We start from the raw sequence: 15,000 nt of genomic DNA, 5'->3' as shown, positions 1-15,000 counted from the left end.
GCGTGCATGCAAAGCGAAACAATAACCCGAACTAAACGACGGCGTGTACAATGGGTTACGCTATGTGACCTAGTGGCGGGAATTACACAACAATGCGAAATATGGCGTGACTTCTTCTTTCTTCTCCTCGCCAAGGTAGATGAGTAATAAATACGAAGTAAAACTAGGCTGGGAATTGATAGTACACAAGCAGTTACAAATAGCTAACATTGTCCTTAATATGTAATGTAGTCCTTGAGGTAAGCCGGACGACGAGTTGAACGGCTTGACCGGCGTGGGCCAGGTGAGGAGGTAGGCTCCGGGATATGGGCATCAATGTCAACAGTCATGCTTCCACTCGGGGGAGGGGAAGACTCGGGCACATGATGAATGTCAGGCTGAGGATCTGGTGGGGTAGCGAGCTCGCTAGGGACTACAGCAGGAGCCGGACTCGGAGTGCTCTGAGGTGTAAGAAGGGGAGCGGGTTCCTCGTCAACGTGCTCAGAGGTGAGAGGCTCTTCGTCGGTATCTTCAGGGTAGGAAGCGGAGCTGTAATGACGAGAGAGGTTAGACGTGGTCTCTGTTAGGTCAGGAACACGATAACATTCGGACAGCTTGACGCGATAGGAGGTAGAACGCAACTGTGAACCGGTGAACTTGCGTACGTTGCACCATAGGCCATCCACGGAGACCACAAGATACCGATTGCGGGCACTGGTCTTGGAGCCATCAGAAGTAATGTACACCAAATCGCCTACTTGAACGGGCGTGGCCGGGCGAGGGCAACAGCCTGGGGCTTTGGATCTCTCACTTGTGGGATGGTTACGGAGCCGCAACGACTGCTGTTGTCGAACAACTTGGAGGTCGGAAAAAGGGATCTGTGCGTTAGTGAATTGATCGCGTTGAAGCCACATCTCGCGGGCAGACAATCCTCTGTTGCGGATACGGGTGTTGAGATTGGCTGTCGCCACAGCTAAGGAAAGAGGACTGATTGTACCACCCTCAGGACAAACACGTAGAAGCTCATCACCAAGTTCTGCGACGCATTTCTCTGCCACAGGATTCTTGTTTGGGTTTTTGACTCGGCCGACTTCCACGGCAAAGCCGTACTGCTTAAGGATTTCATCGTCACCTAAAGAAGCAAAGCCAGGAGCGGGATCTACCCTTATGACGGAAGGGGGGCCAGACAGAGGTCGCAGCTCAAGGCACAAACGGAGGAGACCAGAGCGAATGGATTCACGACGTTCGTTATCCAACAAGCAAGCTGCAGTGAAGGACGTGGACGTCTCGCGGACGACAAGTACTAGCTGACGGAAGCGCTTTATGATGTCTGCAGCGAAGGAAATACCAAAGCCGTCGGGGGGATCAGAGGTTGATTGTTCAATGAGGCTGGATGGAACTTTCTTCAGGGAAGAGCATAGGTGGCAACACTGCGAGCACCGATCCAGGGCTTTGTCCAAATCTAAAGCGAAGAAGTAACGCTGTGAAACCAGTTTCATCTGGTGACGGGAGGGGTGGTCCAGCTTCACGTGTAAGGCAGCAAGGAAGCCATCAACAACAGAGCGTGGAATGACAATACATTCGCGGGGCGCAGCGAAAGGTTCATCGCGTTTTACGACGAGTAGGCCGTCACGGGAAATGGAGACCAGGTTCAGGTAACGCTTGACATCTTTAATGTTTGTCAGCTTCTTTGACGGGCGAGTGCCCTGCTTAAGATGAGAGTGGACACGTCTCAAATCCGGGCACTCTAGTTGCGATTGGAGCCAGGCGGAACGGCTTGTGAAAGGAAGGGACGTCTTCCCCGATAGCACATCATGAACAGAAATGGGACGCACAGCTAGGTCTTCAGCTTCGGATACAAATGAACAAACTTGGCAGCGAGGGTCGTCGCAAGCTGGTGCGTTACGACTAGCAAAGTCAGAAGGCAGGTTGGCAGAACCAGCCAAATGGAGCAGTGTGATTTGGTAACGGCTAACAGATGATAAAAACGAAGTCACTCGGGGACTGGAGGAGAACTGTCCACGGCAGAGCTTGTCAAAGGCCTGGACACACGGCTTGCTGTCAGTCAGTACATAAGTCTTAGACTTTGATTGAATTATATAAGGGGCAAAATGCTTGACGGCAGCGGCAATAGACAATGCCTCTATTTCACATGGTAACCAGGAGGCTTGATGCTTTTTAAATTTGGCACTGAAGTATCCGGCAAGGTGGAGCTTCTGGTCACGAAGCACATAAAGAGTGGCGCCGAGGCCATTCATCTTGACGGAACCATCGGTTGCGATCCAAAGTTGATCATCAGGCTTGGGGAGTGTGATGGATCTGTTAGACGTGAGTGCTTCTTGACAGGAGCGAAAACACACTAGGAGCTCATCAGACCAGGAGATGGTGTCTTGAGATTGACGACCAGCCGTAAGCGACTCGAGAGGAGAGAGGAGTTTAGCAGCTCCACTAAGGACCCGACCAAGCATTTTGTATGAGCCAACAAAAGCACGGAGACCGCGTACATTCTTGGGTGGCTCACAAGAAGCAAGAGCAGCTACACGATGGGAAGAAGCGCGGATCGAGCCCTGGGACCATATCCAACCGAGAATGGTGGTAGAAGCTGGGCAGATTATGGTTTTCGCAGGTGAGAGGCGAAGGTTGCAGCGATCGAGAGCCGAGAGGACTTTTCGCCAGTTTAAAAGGAGCTCTTGATGGGAGTTACCACCACAATACAAGTCGTCGGCAATCTTAGCGACACACCCTTCCTGAAGGAGATCACCCAGGACGCGGCACATTAGCTCCTCGAGGGCCGTTTCGGAACCGGGGATTCCCATTGCGCAACGCGTGTAGACACGAACGCCTTTAAAGGGTGTAACCACGCCACAATACTTCATGGAGTTCTTTGCAAGTGGGATTTGGTAGAACGCCTGAGACAAATCAGAGACTACAATGTACTTCCAGCAAGCAATCTTGAGAAGAGTGGAGTCCACGTCCGGCATTAGTGAGGGCTGGGGCTTGCTATAGCGGCCCACGTCAGTAAAGGCTGTGACTAAGCGAAAACCGCCATTCCTCTTCTTCACCAAGAAGGATGGATTCAAGTATTCCACCACAACGTTTAAATCTTCTGGTCGACTGAAAATGCCTTGAGCCTCAAGTTCGTCAAATTTGGTTTGAAGCAGGTCGAGTTGGTCGCGAGAGTACTGTGGGACACGCCCTTTTCGCTGGGGAGGCTCCACAGGTCCCATATTCACAACCCCTTCAATCGGCCCGGCAGCTCCATTGTAACCAGGAATACGGGGATCGAAAACCAATTGGAATTCCTTCAGTAGCGAAATGAACGCGGCTTTCTCAGCAGGGGACAACAAACCGTCAGGGTCTACATGTACGGACTCGACGGAAGAAGAGGGAGTAGTAGTAGACTTGGGGCACGGCTCTGCAGCTTGGGTTGAGGAGGGCTCTATGGAAGACTCCAGAACAGTTAGACGTGCTTGGCATAAATGGTCGTTCTTGCGGATTAGTAGGGGCTCCTCGGTATTGTTGAGAAGTCTCAGTTTACCACCAATGGATTGGACAATGTCGGGTTGAGGCCAGGTGTGAGCAGGTTTGAGGTGACTAGAAGAGACCGAATCCATACGGGGCTCAATGGCAAGTGTAGCATCTTTAAGTAGCGCTGAGGAGGCGTCAATTTCCAGGAACTCACCCGGCCAGACGGTTGTGTTAGTATTCGGGGCGCGAAGGAGGTGGCAAGCTCTGACAGCGTAGTGGGTCTGAGGACTTTGGGAACAACCATAAGACGCCACGTCACACCCAGCGATGATGATCTCACGCTTAGCGGGGCGGACTGCAATGTCATTGGAAGCCATGAAGGGTGTTCCAGCAAGTATGTCAACATCAAGATTCTCGACAACGAGAGCTTCCAAAGTAAGAGGTCTGCCTTGACGAACCAGCGGAAGGCGGGTCTCACCAACAACAGTTAACGGGGTGCGACCGTCGGCCTGCAAAGCAGTCTGGGAGCTTTTAGTTATCTTAGCACCAATATGCTTGGCTAAAGAAGCTCTCATCATATTAGTTTCAGCGCCAGTGTCTATTGTAAGGCGTAAAGGGTGATGACCATAAAAGGCGTGAAGGAATGGAGACTGGGAGACGTTTACGCGACGAGTGGCAGGGGGTTTCATAGTAGGTAGGACACTGGAGGGACAATGCTGCATATCTGCGAATTCTTCAAAACCTGGAGGGCCAGTCAGATCAGGATAGTGCTGGAAATCATAACTGCTCTCCTCTAATTCAATGCCGGCCACTTGGCGAATCTTGGACATGAAGAGACGATCAGGCTCGGGCAGAAACTTGCAACCGCTGAGAAAATGTGACCGAAAATCTGGGCGGCCGGCCTGCTGGCAAAGAGGACAAGACTTGACAGCTCGAGGTTTAGGCAGTAGCCTGCGTCGTGCGGGAACAAATGAGCGATGATCAGTCGGGGGCGCAGAGCGTAGAACCTTTGATTCATCACTGGTGTGGAGCTCGTCAAGTAACGACTCGAGAGCTTGAGAGATTTCAGGTTTCACAGAGGCCAACGTCCTACTACGTAATTCGGTTCCATAACGTTGTTTCACAAGTCGTGGAAGGTTGGGATGGAGTAGGCGTAGCCAAGTGAGAACAATAAAATTTTCGAGGGATGGAGATAGTTCTTCGTCAGCGTCCGGGATCTCGCCATAATGAGTGATTCCGCTGGATCTGGTGAGTAGGTTGTCCTCAATAAAGGCCATTAAGATTTGGAATAAATCCTCAGGACGCTGTTCAGGCTTCAAAGAAATGTTCGCGAGGTCCAAGAAACGGGAACCAGTTAACTGCAAGCCATAATGCTGTCGGATCGATTGCCAAACGCCGCTAATTGATGTAGAATTCTTGACGATTGAGTTCCGAGAAATGATAGGGGCGTAATTGGCAATTTGGCCGAGCATCATTTCTAAATGTGTTACTTTTTGAGCAGCAGTCCTTCTTCTCGCCGTTGGAACAGATTCAGGATCGTTGGAGAAACCACGTAGGGGTGTAGCGTTTGTTTTTTTACCCCACGATGATCCATCAGTAAGAAAGTCTGCGAAGTTCGGATCGAGGGACAAGATGTACTTTAGATTGTTTTCCCAGGCTTCGATCGAAGTAATAGTTTCATTCGAAGAAAGCGACCACTGTTTCGGCGCTCTGTGTGAAGTCATCACTACGGTTCACGAATTCTGGCTTGAATGCTCAGAGAGGCGGCTAAAATCGAAGAACAGCTTTGATGTTCTTTCCGTGGGTTCTTTGAAAATGTTTCGCTGCCACCACGCCAGTAAGTTGAGCCGAATCTCCGAGCGAGAGAACACGTTTATTCACCGAAGGCAAGATGCAAATACAACCCAAACTAAACAGGCAAAGGAGGTAACAAAGGCACCAAGCTAATTATGCGCGAACTGTGACAATGAGGTAACTAAGCGTGCATGCAAAGCGAAACAATAACCCGAACTAAACGACTGCGTGTACAATGGGTTACGCTATGTGACCTAGTGGCGGGAATTACACAACAATGCGAAATATGGCGGTGGGAGAACAGTTTGGCTGTTCCCAACCCAGCTTACCACATGTATGGCATGTGAAGCTGCCACTTAAATGGGTACTAAACACCCGCCTGATATGTTAGCTACGCCATGCTGACAAGGCCCAAAAGGCCGAAACAGCTGTCCATGGCTGCTAACCGACCGGGTGAAATGGTTGTGCGCATGCGTTATGTGTTGGCCACACCGGGTTGGTGTTAGCGTGTGTCACCTTGCTTTTATTGCTCTCACTAAAACATCACCTTGACAATTGTTTTACTAGGATCAATGGGATGTGAACCAGGATTTTTCTAGGTTATGTCCCCGCAAAGGTTGAACTTACCAGCAATATGCCATGCGGTGGACCAGACTTTTAACAAGAAACAAACAAAACAAAAATAGTGTTTCGTTTCCGGAAAGGTAAGAGCAGGAGAAAAGATAGAATACTGTAGTGTGAGTCGCTTGCCCTATCATTCTTGTTTCGCTTCGTGTATTGAAACTCTCGAGAAATATAAAGATAGAACTCTCTGAACAGTGCGAAGCCTGTCAAGGAATATTAACCATTAATGTCACTGTTCCTTGGTATCAACATGCATAATTAGCTTTTAAATACACAACGCAAGGCGCAATAGAACGAGACAACAGACGTATTGGCGTTTTTTGAGGGCACACTGCCTTGCGGCTGGTTAGCCTATGCGACTTCTAGATTGCGTGACACAGAACAACCTCACTTATCTCCACAGCATTACGAGCTGAGGGGTAAACAGCACGTGCTGGATCGAACAAGAGTATTGGTTAGTGAGCAATGTACAAAGGCAAACGAGCCAACAAGCTTGGGGAAGTCGCTGCGCAGACTTAACCACACCACGCAGGAGTGACCCAATTTTAATGACAGCAAAGCGATATATCCAACTCCTCTCCAAAGGGAGGGAGGGAGAGGAAAAAACTTTGACAAATTGCAAACAGCTAGTTCTTCATATCGTCCCGGAATACCTACCCCTCCCTCCACTCTAGATACGTCATGTAATGTAAGACTCTGGAGTGTACTAACGAAACGAGACACTTGTGGTCGGCTGTTTAAACATTAAAATGCTATGGAAGGATATCTGTGAAGCTACCTTATCAGAAGGAAATTGCCGTAAAGGTTTTAAGTCTCAAGAACCGAGTCAGTGAAGGGAAACTACTTACTTATACGTTGTGTTTCTTTTTGTTTGTCGTTATTGTAAGAGGAAACGAGGTAAAGCCAAAATGCGTACAGTCTTGGCATGGCAGACCATGTGCGGTTACTCAGATACGGCCGACGGTATATTCAATCAAGTCATCGGCAGCTTCAATCCATTTTGTCGCAGTGACGAAGATCCATGGGCATCCGCTGTTGATACTTGTGCCACCAATCAAAGCATACGTTATAATAATCCTTCTTGTGATCGTTGTCCAGGGATCCGGAACTGTTGAATCGATGCAATAGTCTTTCATTTTAGTGTCATTAGATATTAGATTGAACTACGAGTAGTGCCTCTTTCCTTCCAGGGCTAGTGGAGTGGGTGGGATAGCAAGCACGCGAGGGAATACGATGAGACACCACACGCGGCTAGCATGATTTTCTGAATTGTTCACCACTAGCCCTAACCATGATAAAATGGACGGACTAATTGTATTAGGTTTACACAGCAGATTGTGCGTTGTTAAGATTAAGTCATTAATTGGACAGCTTATATTATAATAATAATGAAAATTGTTGGCAATAGACTAAGATGGCGTCACTACGCTCCCCCGCCTTTCCCCCTTCCCCAGGAAAAGAAGAAGGCTAAGTCGTGTATTACACTGTGATAAAACACGAGAGGCATTTGAGAACACGAGGGAAATGTAAAAAACACAAGCCGCAGGCGAGTGTTTTCTACATTTCTCAATGAAAATCAATGTAAAGCTGAGAGAAGTAGATCGAGATGAAACAGTTATTTAAAACGATTAGCTTTCAGGTAAGCTAAGTTGTTTTCCTTCTTTAATGATGAGCTTATATGCCTTGCTGCCTCACATATTTTGTAAAACTAGCTAAAAAAGGAAGAAGGCCTAAAAACGTTTGCAATTCCGTGTTGACAGAGATTCTGACATATTTCAACAATGACATTTATGGGCTTTTTGTGTGAAATGGGTGTCCAGTTGCAAGCTGCTTTGCTTGACTGTGAAATTGCAGTCGAGTAAAGCGAAATTTACTACACGTTAGGTTGACTTTTTAGTAAATATTTTTGCTATTGTTCTGAACTGAAGAGAGAGGGAGTAAAGATTATGAGCCAAACGGAAAATTTTGTGAAAGAAATTACTGTGCATGTAATTTCAGTTTTAGTCGTTGATTAAAATTGTTACTTACTGTTTGCAAGGCTTGTTTGCTTACTGCTGTCAGCTTGGAGGTGTTTGATCTGTTTGATCTGTTTGATCACTGTAAATTGCATACACTAATGACGATTGATTTTGTACTTTATGCAGAAGCATAATTATTTCCATAAAGACTATATTGCTTTCTGGGGTTAGAAACGGGATCTCCGCTTTTGGGCTTGGATAAACCTATATATTACACTCGTTTTTGTAGTTGAATCAGCGGGATTTTGCTTTAGACAAGTTTTTTGTTTTTGCGCTCGGAAGGACAATGTTGGCAAGACTGCACGGATTACAATTTCTTAGTGTTGACATCTCTGTCTCCGGGAGGAGTCCCATGTGAAGGGGACAGAACCTGGAGGGGGGGGGGGGGGGGGGGGAGGGCGAAAAAAACTTCCATGTAAAAAGGACGAGGGTGCTTGTTGGGAATTTTGAAAAGAACCCCTAAGAGGTACCAGGATTATGTCTTGTGGGCGTGGTTAGAAACATTTTTCATTTCTAAGAGGTACCAAGTCTAAAACAAGACATTATTCTGTCACATTTTTTTTTTGGGCTCAATACCCTAAAAGGTGCCGCAAAAGCTCCCGCAGTGGACCTTTTGAGGCTGAACTCCCTAACAGGTATCAAAACCGATGATGCTTTTGGGCTTACTAAGGAGTAGGACAGATCGTTAAAGTATACCTCCCATAAGCTGTCTTCTGTCTTCTCGGTTTAGCAGATAGATCATTCTGATATGGCACGGTAGGCAATTTGTTTTAATCGAGATAGGAGATTTGGAGTGTGGAGCCTGTTTAAGTCATCTCCTTGTCCAATAATTTAGGATCTCAATAGCGTCACGAAGTTTTAACAGTTAACGGTGAGTATTTGGGATTCTTTAGGACTAACGGTTAATTTATTACCTCTGAAATTACCGAAGTGTTTTAACTATTTCATCGTCTAAAGATTTACGAAAGAGAGCTAAATAATTAACCACACAAATAGCGCTTTGATACCCAGTTCTGTTTGATTAAAGGAGTTTTCAAAAGCGTGTCTTGGGGTAGGGATTTCACAAGTTGAGGTGTATGAAAGGGTATCGGAATCTGTCATTTGGCTATTTCAAAGGGCCTATAAGGTGTCTGAACCAACCAAGTCCTTCTGTGGCCAGTGACAGTACATTGCTAAGCTTCCTCGTATCGAGTAACTCTACGGCAACATATAACCACTGGGGCATGCAAAGAAAAACACCCCAAAATTAGCAAACTTTTGGGGAAACAAAACGTCCTTTACTAATGAATTCATAGACCACTAAAGCAAAATATCAGTCCCAACCTCGTTTCCAAACTCCTATCGGGAACGATGTTGAAGGACGACTCAGAAATTTATCCAGGATTCCGTGCGAGGAGACAGAATGTTACTAAAACTGCTAACGGGGAACGGGAGTCTGGGAACGAGTGTTCAGCGGATCCGCCTGAGGGTTCAAAATGGAGGACAAAGGAAAAGAAAAGGCTTGAAGAGGAACAATTTGGGTAAATGTCAGATTCTACCGGCTGTGCCCCCAGATGACCATGATTATCAATTGGTACTCCAATCGGTCTTTACAAAATGCAGACTGCAGACCGGGTGCAAAATGCAGACTGAGAATAAAGACAGTTTTTCGTCTGATACGTATGTTATCTACAAACACACCGATTGTCTCTCTACCGCTTTTCCGCGGGCATCTCTCATCCCATTAGCATTATTGTGGAATATTCCTTGCTCACTGGTCTTCGATGACCTATTGTGTGTTGCCCTTTTTAAATGTTGACAGGACAGCTCGCGCACAAAGTGAGAGGATATACGAAAACCATGAAGGCTTGAAATTCTATTTAAGAATGACTGTGGTGTGACCGATTGTATTGTAGCTTGCGATTTGATTATCTCCCCAGGCGCCATTTCATGCTTTGTTTATCCCAGTACCAATCGGACTTTAACAAGAACGTTCGGGTCATCTGGGCGCACAGCGGGTAGAAACTCACCTTTATAACCGTAACGCTTCCTCTTGTTCCCTTTTCTTTCTTTTGTCCGCCATCCTGAATTCCCAGGCGGGTTACCTTGTGCACTCGTTCCCAGACTCCCGTTCCAGGTTTCCCGTTCCCCATTATCGCTTTTAGTAACATCTTTTTCGCTTACAACAGCAGATTTTGAGCTTAGTGTTCATAACATCTGAAACCGGTAATACTGAGAGAAGTGACAGTTGGAAGCTGTTTAAGCTCCAGGTGAACATTAGTTTCTCCAGCTCAATTCCTCCACATCGTTCGTGGGACTGTCGATAACAAATTTCAGCACCATGAAGTGTCTTTTCATTGTAGCCGCTGCTTTTCTAGGTAAGCTAAACTTTTAGTGGCTTAAAATATAGATTATGGTTCATCAAAATCGATGTTTTCGATTAGAAACTGATATTTTTCCCCGCACTGTGATCCATGCAGCTAGTCCATGATATAACTCGACAGATATTAATACTATTTCCTCTGTGAGCAGAAATCGTAATGAATCGCTTACGCATGAATTCAATTTTCAATCCAGAAGAAAGTAAATCTTAAGTCGTCGAGTTTACCCTTTTTATATGTAAACAGATCCTTAAACTAAACGTGAGTGACAGCCAAAGAATTATTATTGGACTGAAAAGAGAAGCGGTGCAATGTAATTGGTACCGATCAAATATATACTAAAAGCATGCAAGCTTTGCCACAGTCCGAATAGTCTGCAACATTGCAATTGAAAAGATCTGGACCCGCAATCAAACCAAGTTCATGCACATACCAAGCCACTCACGCTTGCAAGTCTGTATATAGCTGTAATCTTTGGTGAAAACATGCCTTTATCTGCGTCGTACCGACGATTTTGTTCACAACAAGTAAACCCTAAGAAAAAGCGGAAGTAACTTCCGCTTTCTTGTTTCGCTGACGGCAGCACTCTTCCACGAGTGGCGGGTGACGGGTGGCGGGTGGCGGGTGGTGGGTGGCGGGTGGCGAGTGGCGGTTTGCAGTTTAAAAAGTAAGATAATCTCATCAAACTGCTATAGCTGGTTTCCACGTTACGTCATCGCCGCCATGTTGGTGGACGAAAACAAAAGATCTCTCATTAGCTCCTTTTGTTCTTCCACCAGCAATTGTACATTGCAACATTGTTATTTGTGTCTCTAGAGATTGGGTTGCAAACCACCTATTTGCAACACGACGTTTCTTATTTCTTGAAACGTTCAGAAAACTTTCCAACATTAGCGTAGATACCCGAATTGTTCCAGTGAAGGGTATTTTTAGCTTGGTTTCCAATCCCTAAAATCCAGTTTTAGTCTTACTAAAGTATGGCTCAAACGTAACATTTAGCGCCGTTGAATGGAGCGTTTTTGCGTAGCAATTGCAATCACATTTTTAACGTCAATGGTTACTAAACAACTAGTCTGGCATGATGCATGGGAAATTTTCCGGAACTGAGGTGTGTGACCCACATAGCCTGCGGTCGCACTTATGCACTTGTCATCGGCTTCCCCAAGGATGGGGGGTGGGAAATACTAAACCAAAGATGGCAAATTAAATATGCATAAACTAGGTTACCTAAATAGTACATGCTGCCGAAGGGAAGAAGAATGTAAGGAGTGTCAATGCAGTTGGGTTGTTTCCATACAGAACTCGGATTATAGCACTCGGCTGCATGCAGCACTAATGTACCAGTCAAAATGAAGCTTCAACATCCCCCCCCCCCCCTTCCCGGGCATATCCCCGGCATTCGACTCCTTTTCCTGCCTGGGGGGGGGAGGGAATTTGATCATCTTAGTCTTCCCGGGGCGGGGCATTTGATCACCACTCATAGGGAGTGGGGAATTTGATCGCTAGCCTTGATTTATTGATACCTTTCCACGTGAGTTGATAAATCATGGTGGAGACAAACGTAAAAGATAAAGGTAAAGATTCCGCATTCGTGGCTGATTGAATTGATTGAAAAGCAAAGGCCTGCACAAACTTTGTTCCGTATTGTAAGGTATTAAGAACCAATTTATATTATCTTTGAATATATAAATATATTAAATTGAATTTACAATATAAACAATAATTCAATACAATACCAGCGTAGCCGGATACGATTTATAGAGGTCAATTGCTTCGACCCGGTGTATTTATGAATATTTTAATACATTTGCGACGGTTGATATGTAGGTGTATAAATAATGGAATGAATGTATGGAATGTATTTAAGTGTTGTTGCATGGAACTTCTTAAAACCAATGCATTCAGTTTATAAAAATCTGGTAATTCGGCCCTGGCGTGGGGGCATTTGATCACCTGAAATCGGATCTATGACAAGGCATTTGAACATCGTTTTGGCCCGGGGAGGGGGGTATTTGAACAAAAAATTTCCAAAAATTCAAATGCCCGGGGGGTTGCCCCGGGGTGGGGGGGGGGGGGGATGTTGAAGCTTCACTTTGACTGGTACAATAAGCTTCATTACATGAAGAATATTATTGTTATCTTACCGACGAAACTGGCGCTCTCCTACAAGCACACCTGGAGTTTCTAGAAACTTCTCTAATTAAATAGCATTGTTGCAAGGTTTCTAAATTCGAATATTATATGAGAAATACAACAACCCAGAAGGTTTTAGGTCACGGCTGAATGACTTCCGGTTCGAGATTTGTAATAACAACAGTACCAACAAGCCGTAATTTTTGTGAAGGATTTGCATGAAATATATTCTTCCCCGGTGTGATTTTCAAAATGTTGGGTAAAGTTGTGCAGATAAAATATATAAACGGTACCGGTAAAATCTGTGACTTTTAAAATAATATTAACTTCAACAGATCGTAAATGACACTTGATGATTTCAGGGAACTCTGCTTCAAACTATAAAACAGATGCTGGTTTATATAAATCAAAATTTTGCTTTTTACACTATTAAACATCATCAACAGCACAATACAACGTCAAACCTTTTTCAGGAGTGATTAAAAACTGGCTTACTTCCACAAATCTAGTTTTGAGAGTTTTAATGTTTACGGTAAGCAAACGATAAAATTTTGAAAACTGACTTGGTTTTCTATCACGGCGGGAGCCTTAGACCCACTAAATTCTTCGTTTCTATAAAACTGATGCTTCTGTTGTCCAGGCTTACTCACTCCTCAGCAATAAAGGGCAACAAAGCGTAAACGTAAAAAACCCAGCAACAAATGGGAAAAAAAAAAAAAAAAAAGAGCAATTTACAAAGCTGGGAAAACCTCACCTCCGAACATTCGTCAACGCAAGAGAGCATATGGAAAATAGCGCATGTTAATTTTTCCATTCGCGCATAACCACAATTCCTTGCGCCTCTGATCTTACCGCTACTACAATTCCTTGCGTTTCGCAACCTTCTTCAGATTAGAGAGCTGCCTCATTCGCTCGCTTCAGGTCCATTCCCGAAATGACGGCTGGACGCGTGAGATGAGCCATTGTTAATATCCGCGAATCAGAAGCTCGCCCGCGCAAATCGAGCAGGCATAAATTATAATTTTTGATACAAGTCGTGGATGCGAAGGTATTCTTTGCCCAGCCTGCTCGAGCTTTACAGTCCCTTTAAGGTGATAAACATCCAAGATTATGACAACGGGAAGAGTTCGCGAAGCTGGAGTACGGTACAGCGTCGTTTTCTACTGCCTGAGTTCGGAAACTTCACTAATTTTCCCTTTGGCGCCAAGGGCAAAATACGACCTTCACATCCATTGCTATTGCAGTTTCGAATTCCCACAGACTTACATTAGACTGCTAATGTAAGAGCAAGTAAAATTCCTAAAGATCAATTGAAGTTTCTTGGTGGCAGAACGAGGGGGCCGGTGAGGCCGACTGAGAGATTTAAAGTGGCCGGTGGTGGTTCTCTTGAGATCGCATATTTAATTTAGTTTCCCTTGACAATGGCGCCAAGATGTCGCCGAAACGTCGGACGCTTTTATCCTTAGTTTTTGCCAGTATATGTTTATCTAAATCGTTGTTAATTAGAATGATTATTCGCCCGGGTTGAATTCAAGCTCACATTGATCGTTGAACCACAAACTCAAGCTCGCATCATCTGGAAACGTTTAAGCATTGCTATGTAATTACTCTTTCGTTAAAATCAATCTTTTCACACTGTCTTTTGTGTTGTCTAATTCCATTTCCCCGCAACGATTAACTTCGAATAATTATATTTTGAATTTACGTCACAGACGGGGAGGATACCTGAACTCGAGTGAACAGCGGACATCGAGCCTACAGTCTCAGTCACAAATGTTGTAACGCCGACGGAAATTTTTCCCTCCTCCCCTTTCAATGTTGATGTTTATGGGTTCCAATGCAAGAACTTTCCAGTAAACGCAACATTAGAACGACAAACGCAACATTGAAGGGAGGGAGGGAGGAGGAGTGCGTTATCAATAGCTTGGATGCGAGTTACGTGCTTTTCAAGAAAGTGTTACAACTATTTATGACCGAGGTTGTAGCTCACTCAATGCGGCGGCAATTAGTTTCAAATGGCCATTTATGCAGGTGGTCCCCCTAACTTGAAGGGAATGAAATATTTTGACCTACTGTTTGCCACGATCATTCAATCACCAAACCCAACATTTGTGCCAAGTTTGAGCGAAATCGGTGATTTGAGCTGGCCTGGTTCTGCCTGCTTTTCTCGTGGACAAACTCTTCAGAAAACATTGCACGTGTTGCTGCCTGTTGATCGTCATGTAAATTATTTTCGTGAAGTATTATTTATTTACCCAAACTTATAAACGTTACAAATCAGTCAAGTGACAAGTTGTAAACTAAAAATATATTTTTTTATCCATAACTTAGAAGCTAGAGCTTGCGTTAATGGTAAGGCTGACAATTCCCTGAAGAACAGGAGGATACTCTATCAATGTATATCTTTGAAGGTGTATGAATCTGAAAATCAAGTCAGTAGTTTCAGTGGATGAAACGTAATCTGGGTTTGTTCATTGTGTCAGAACATTTTGACAACAAATGGCAAAACTAAGAGGGAAAAATATAATACGTTAAATACGGATCAGGTAACTTCAGTGGAGTTCGAGAAACGCGTTTCTTTGCCTTTTTCTGGAAGAAATGTTACAGAGATGGGCGGCAAGAAT

General features: G+C 45.0%; 2 protein-coding genes across 2 annotated transcripts in view; one reads left to right on the top strand and one right to left on the bottom strand.

Annotated features, from left to right (window-relative positions):
• Window positions 1–215: 215 nt before the first annotated feature.
• Window positions 216–5,171, bottom strand: LOC138039881 (uncharacterized). The gene is made up of 2 exons (XM_068885713.1): window positions 4,008–5,171; window positions 216–3,728 (listed from the first exon to the last, which is right to left on the bottom strand). The coding sequence occupies exons 1-2, from the start codon at window positions 5,169–5,171 to the stop codon at window positions 216–218; spliced, it is 4,677 nt and encodes a 1,558-aa protein (XP_068741814.1).
• Window positions 5,172–9,996: 4,825 nt separating this feature from the next.
• The window catches only part of LOC138042321 (uncharacterized), a 12,809-nt gene continuing 7,805 nt past the window's right edge, over window positions 9,997–15,000 (top strand). The window contains exon 1 of the mRNA XM_068888174.1: window positions 9,997–10,240. Within this exon, the coding sequence (XP_068744275.1) occupies window positions 10,204–10,240 (37 nt within the window). The 5' untranslated portion in view covers window positions 9,997–10,203. The remainder of the gene's footprint in view (window positions 10,241–15,000) is intronic.

This window comes from Montipora capricornis, chromosome 3 (assembly GCF_036669925.1).
Source record: "Montipora capricornis isolate CH-2021 chromosome 3, ASM3666992v2, whole genome shotgun sequence".
Taxonomy (NCBI): domain Eukaryota; kingdom Metazoa; phylum Cnidaria; class Anthozoa; order Scleractinia; family Acroporidae; genus Montipora; species Montipora capricornis.
This window is presented reverse-complemented; position numbering and strand designations above follow the sequence as displayed.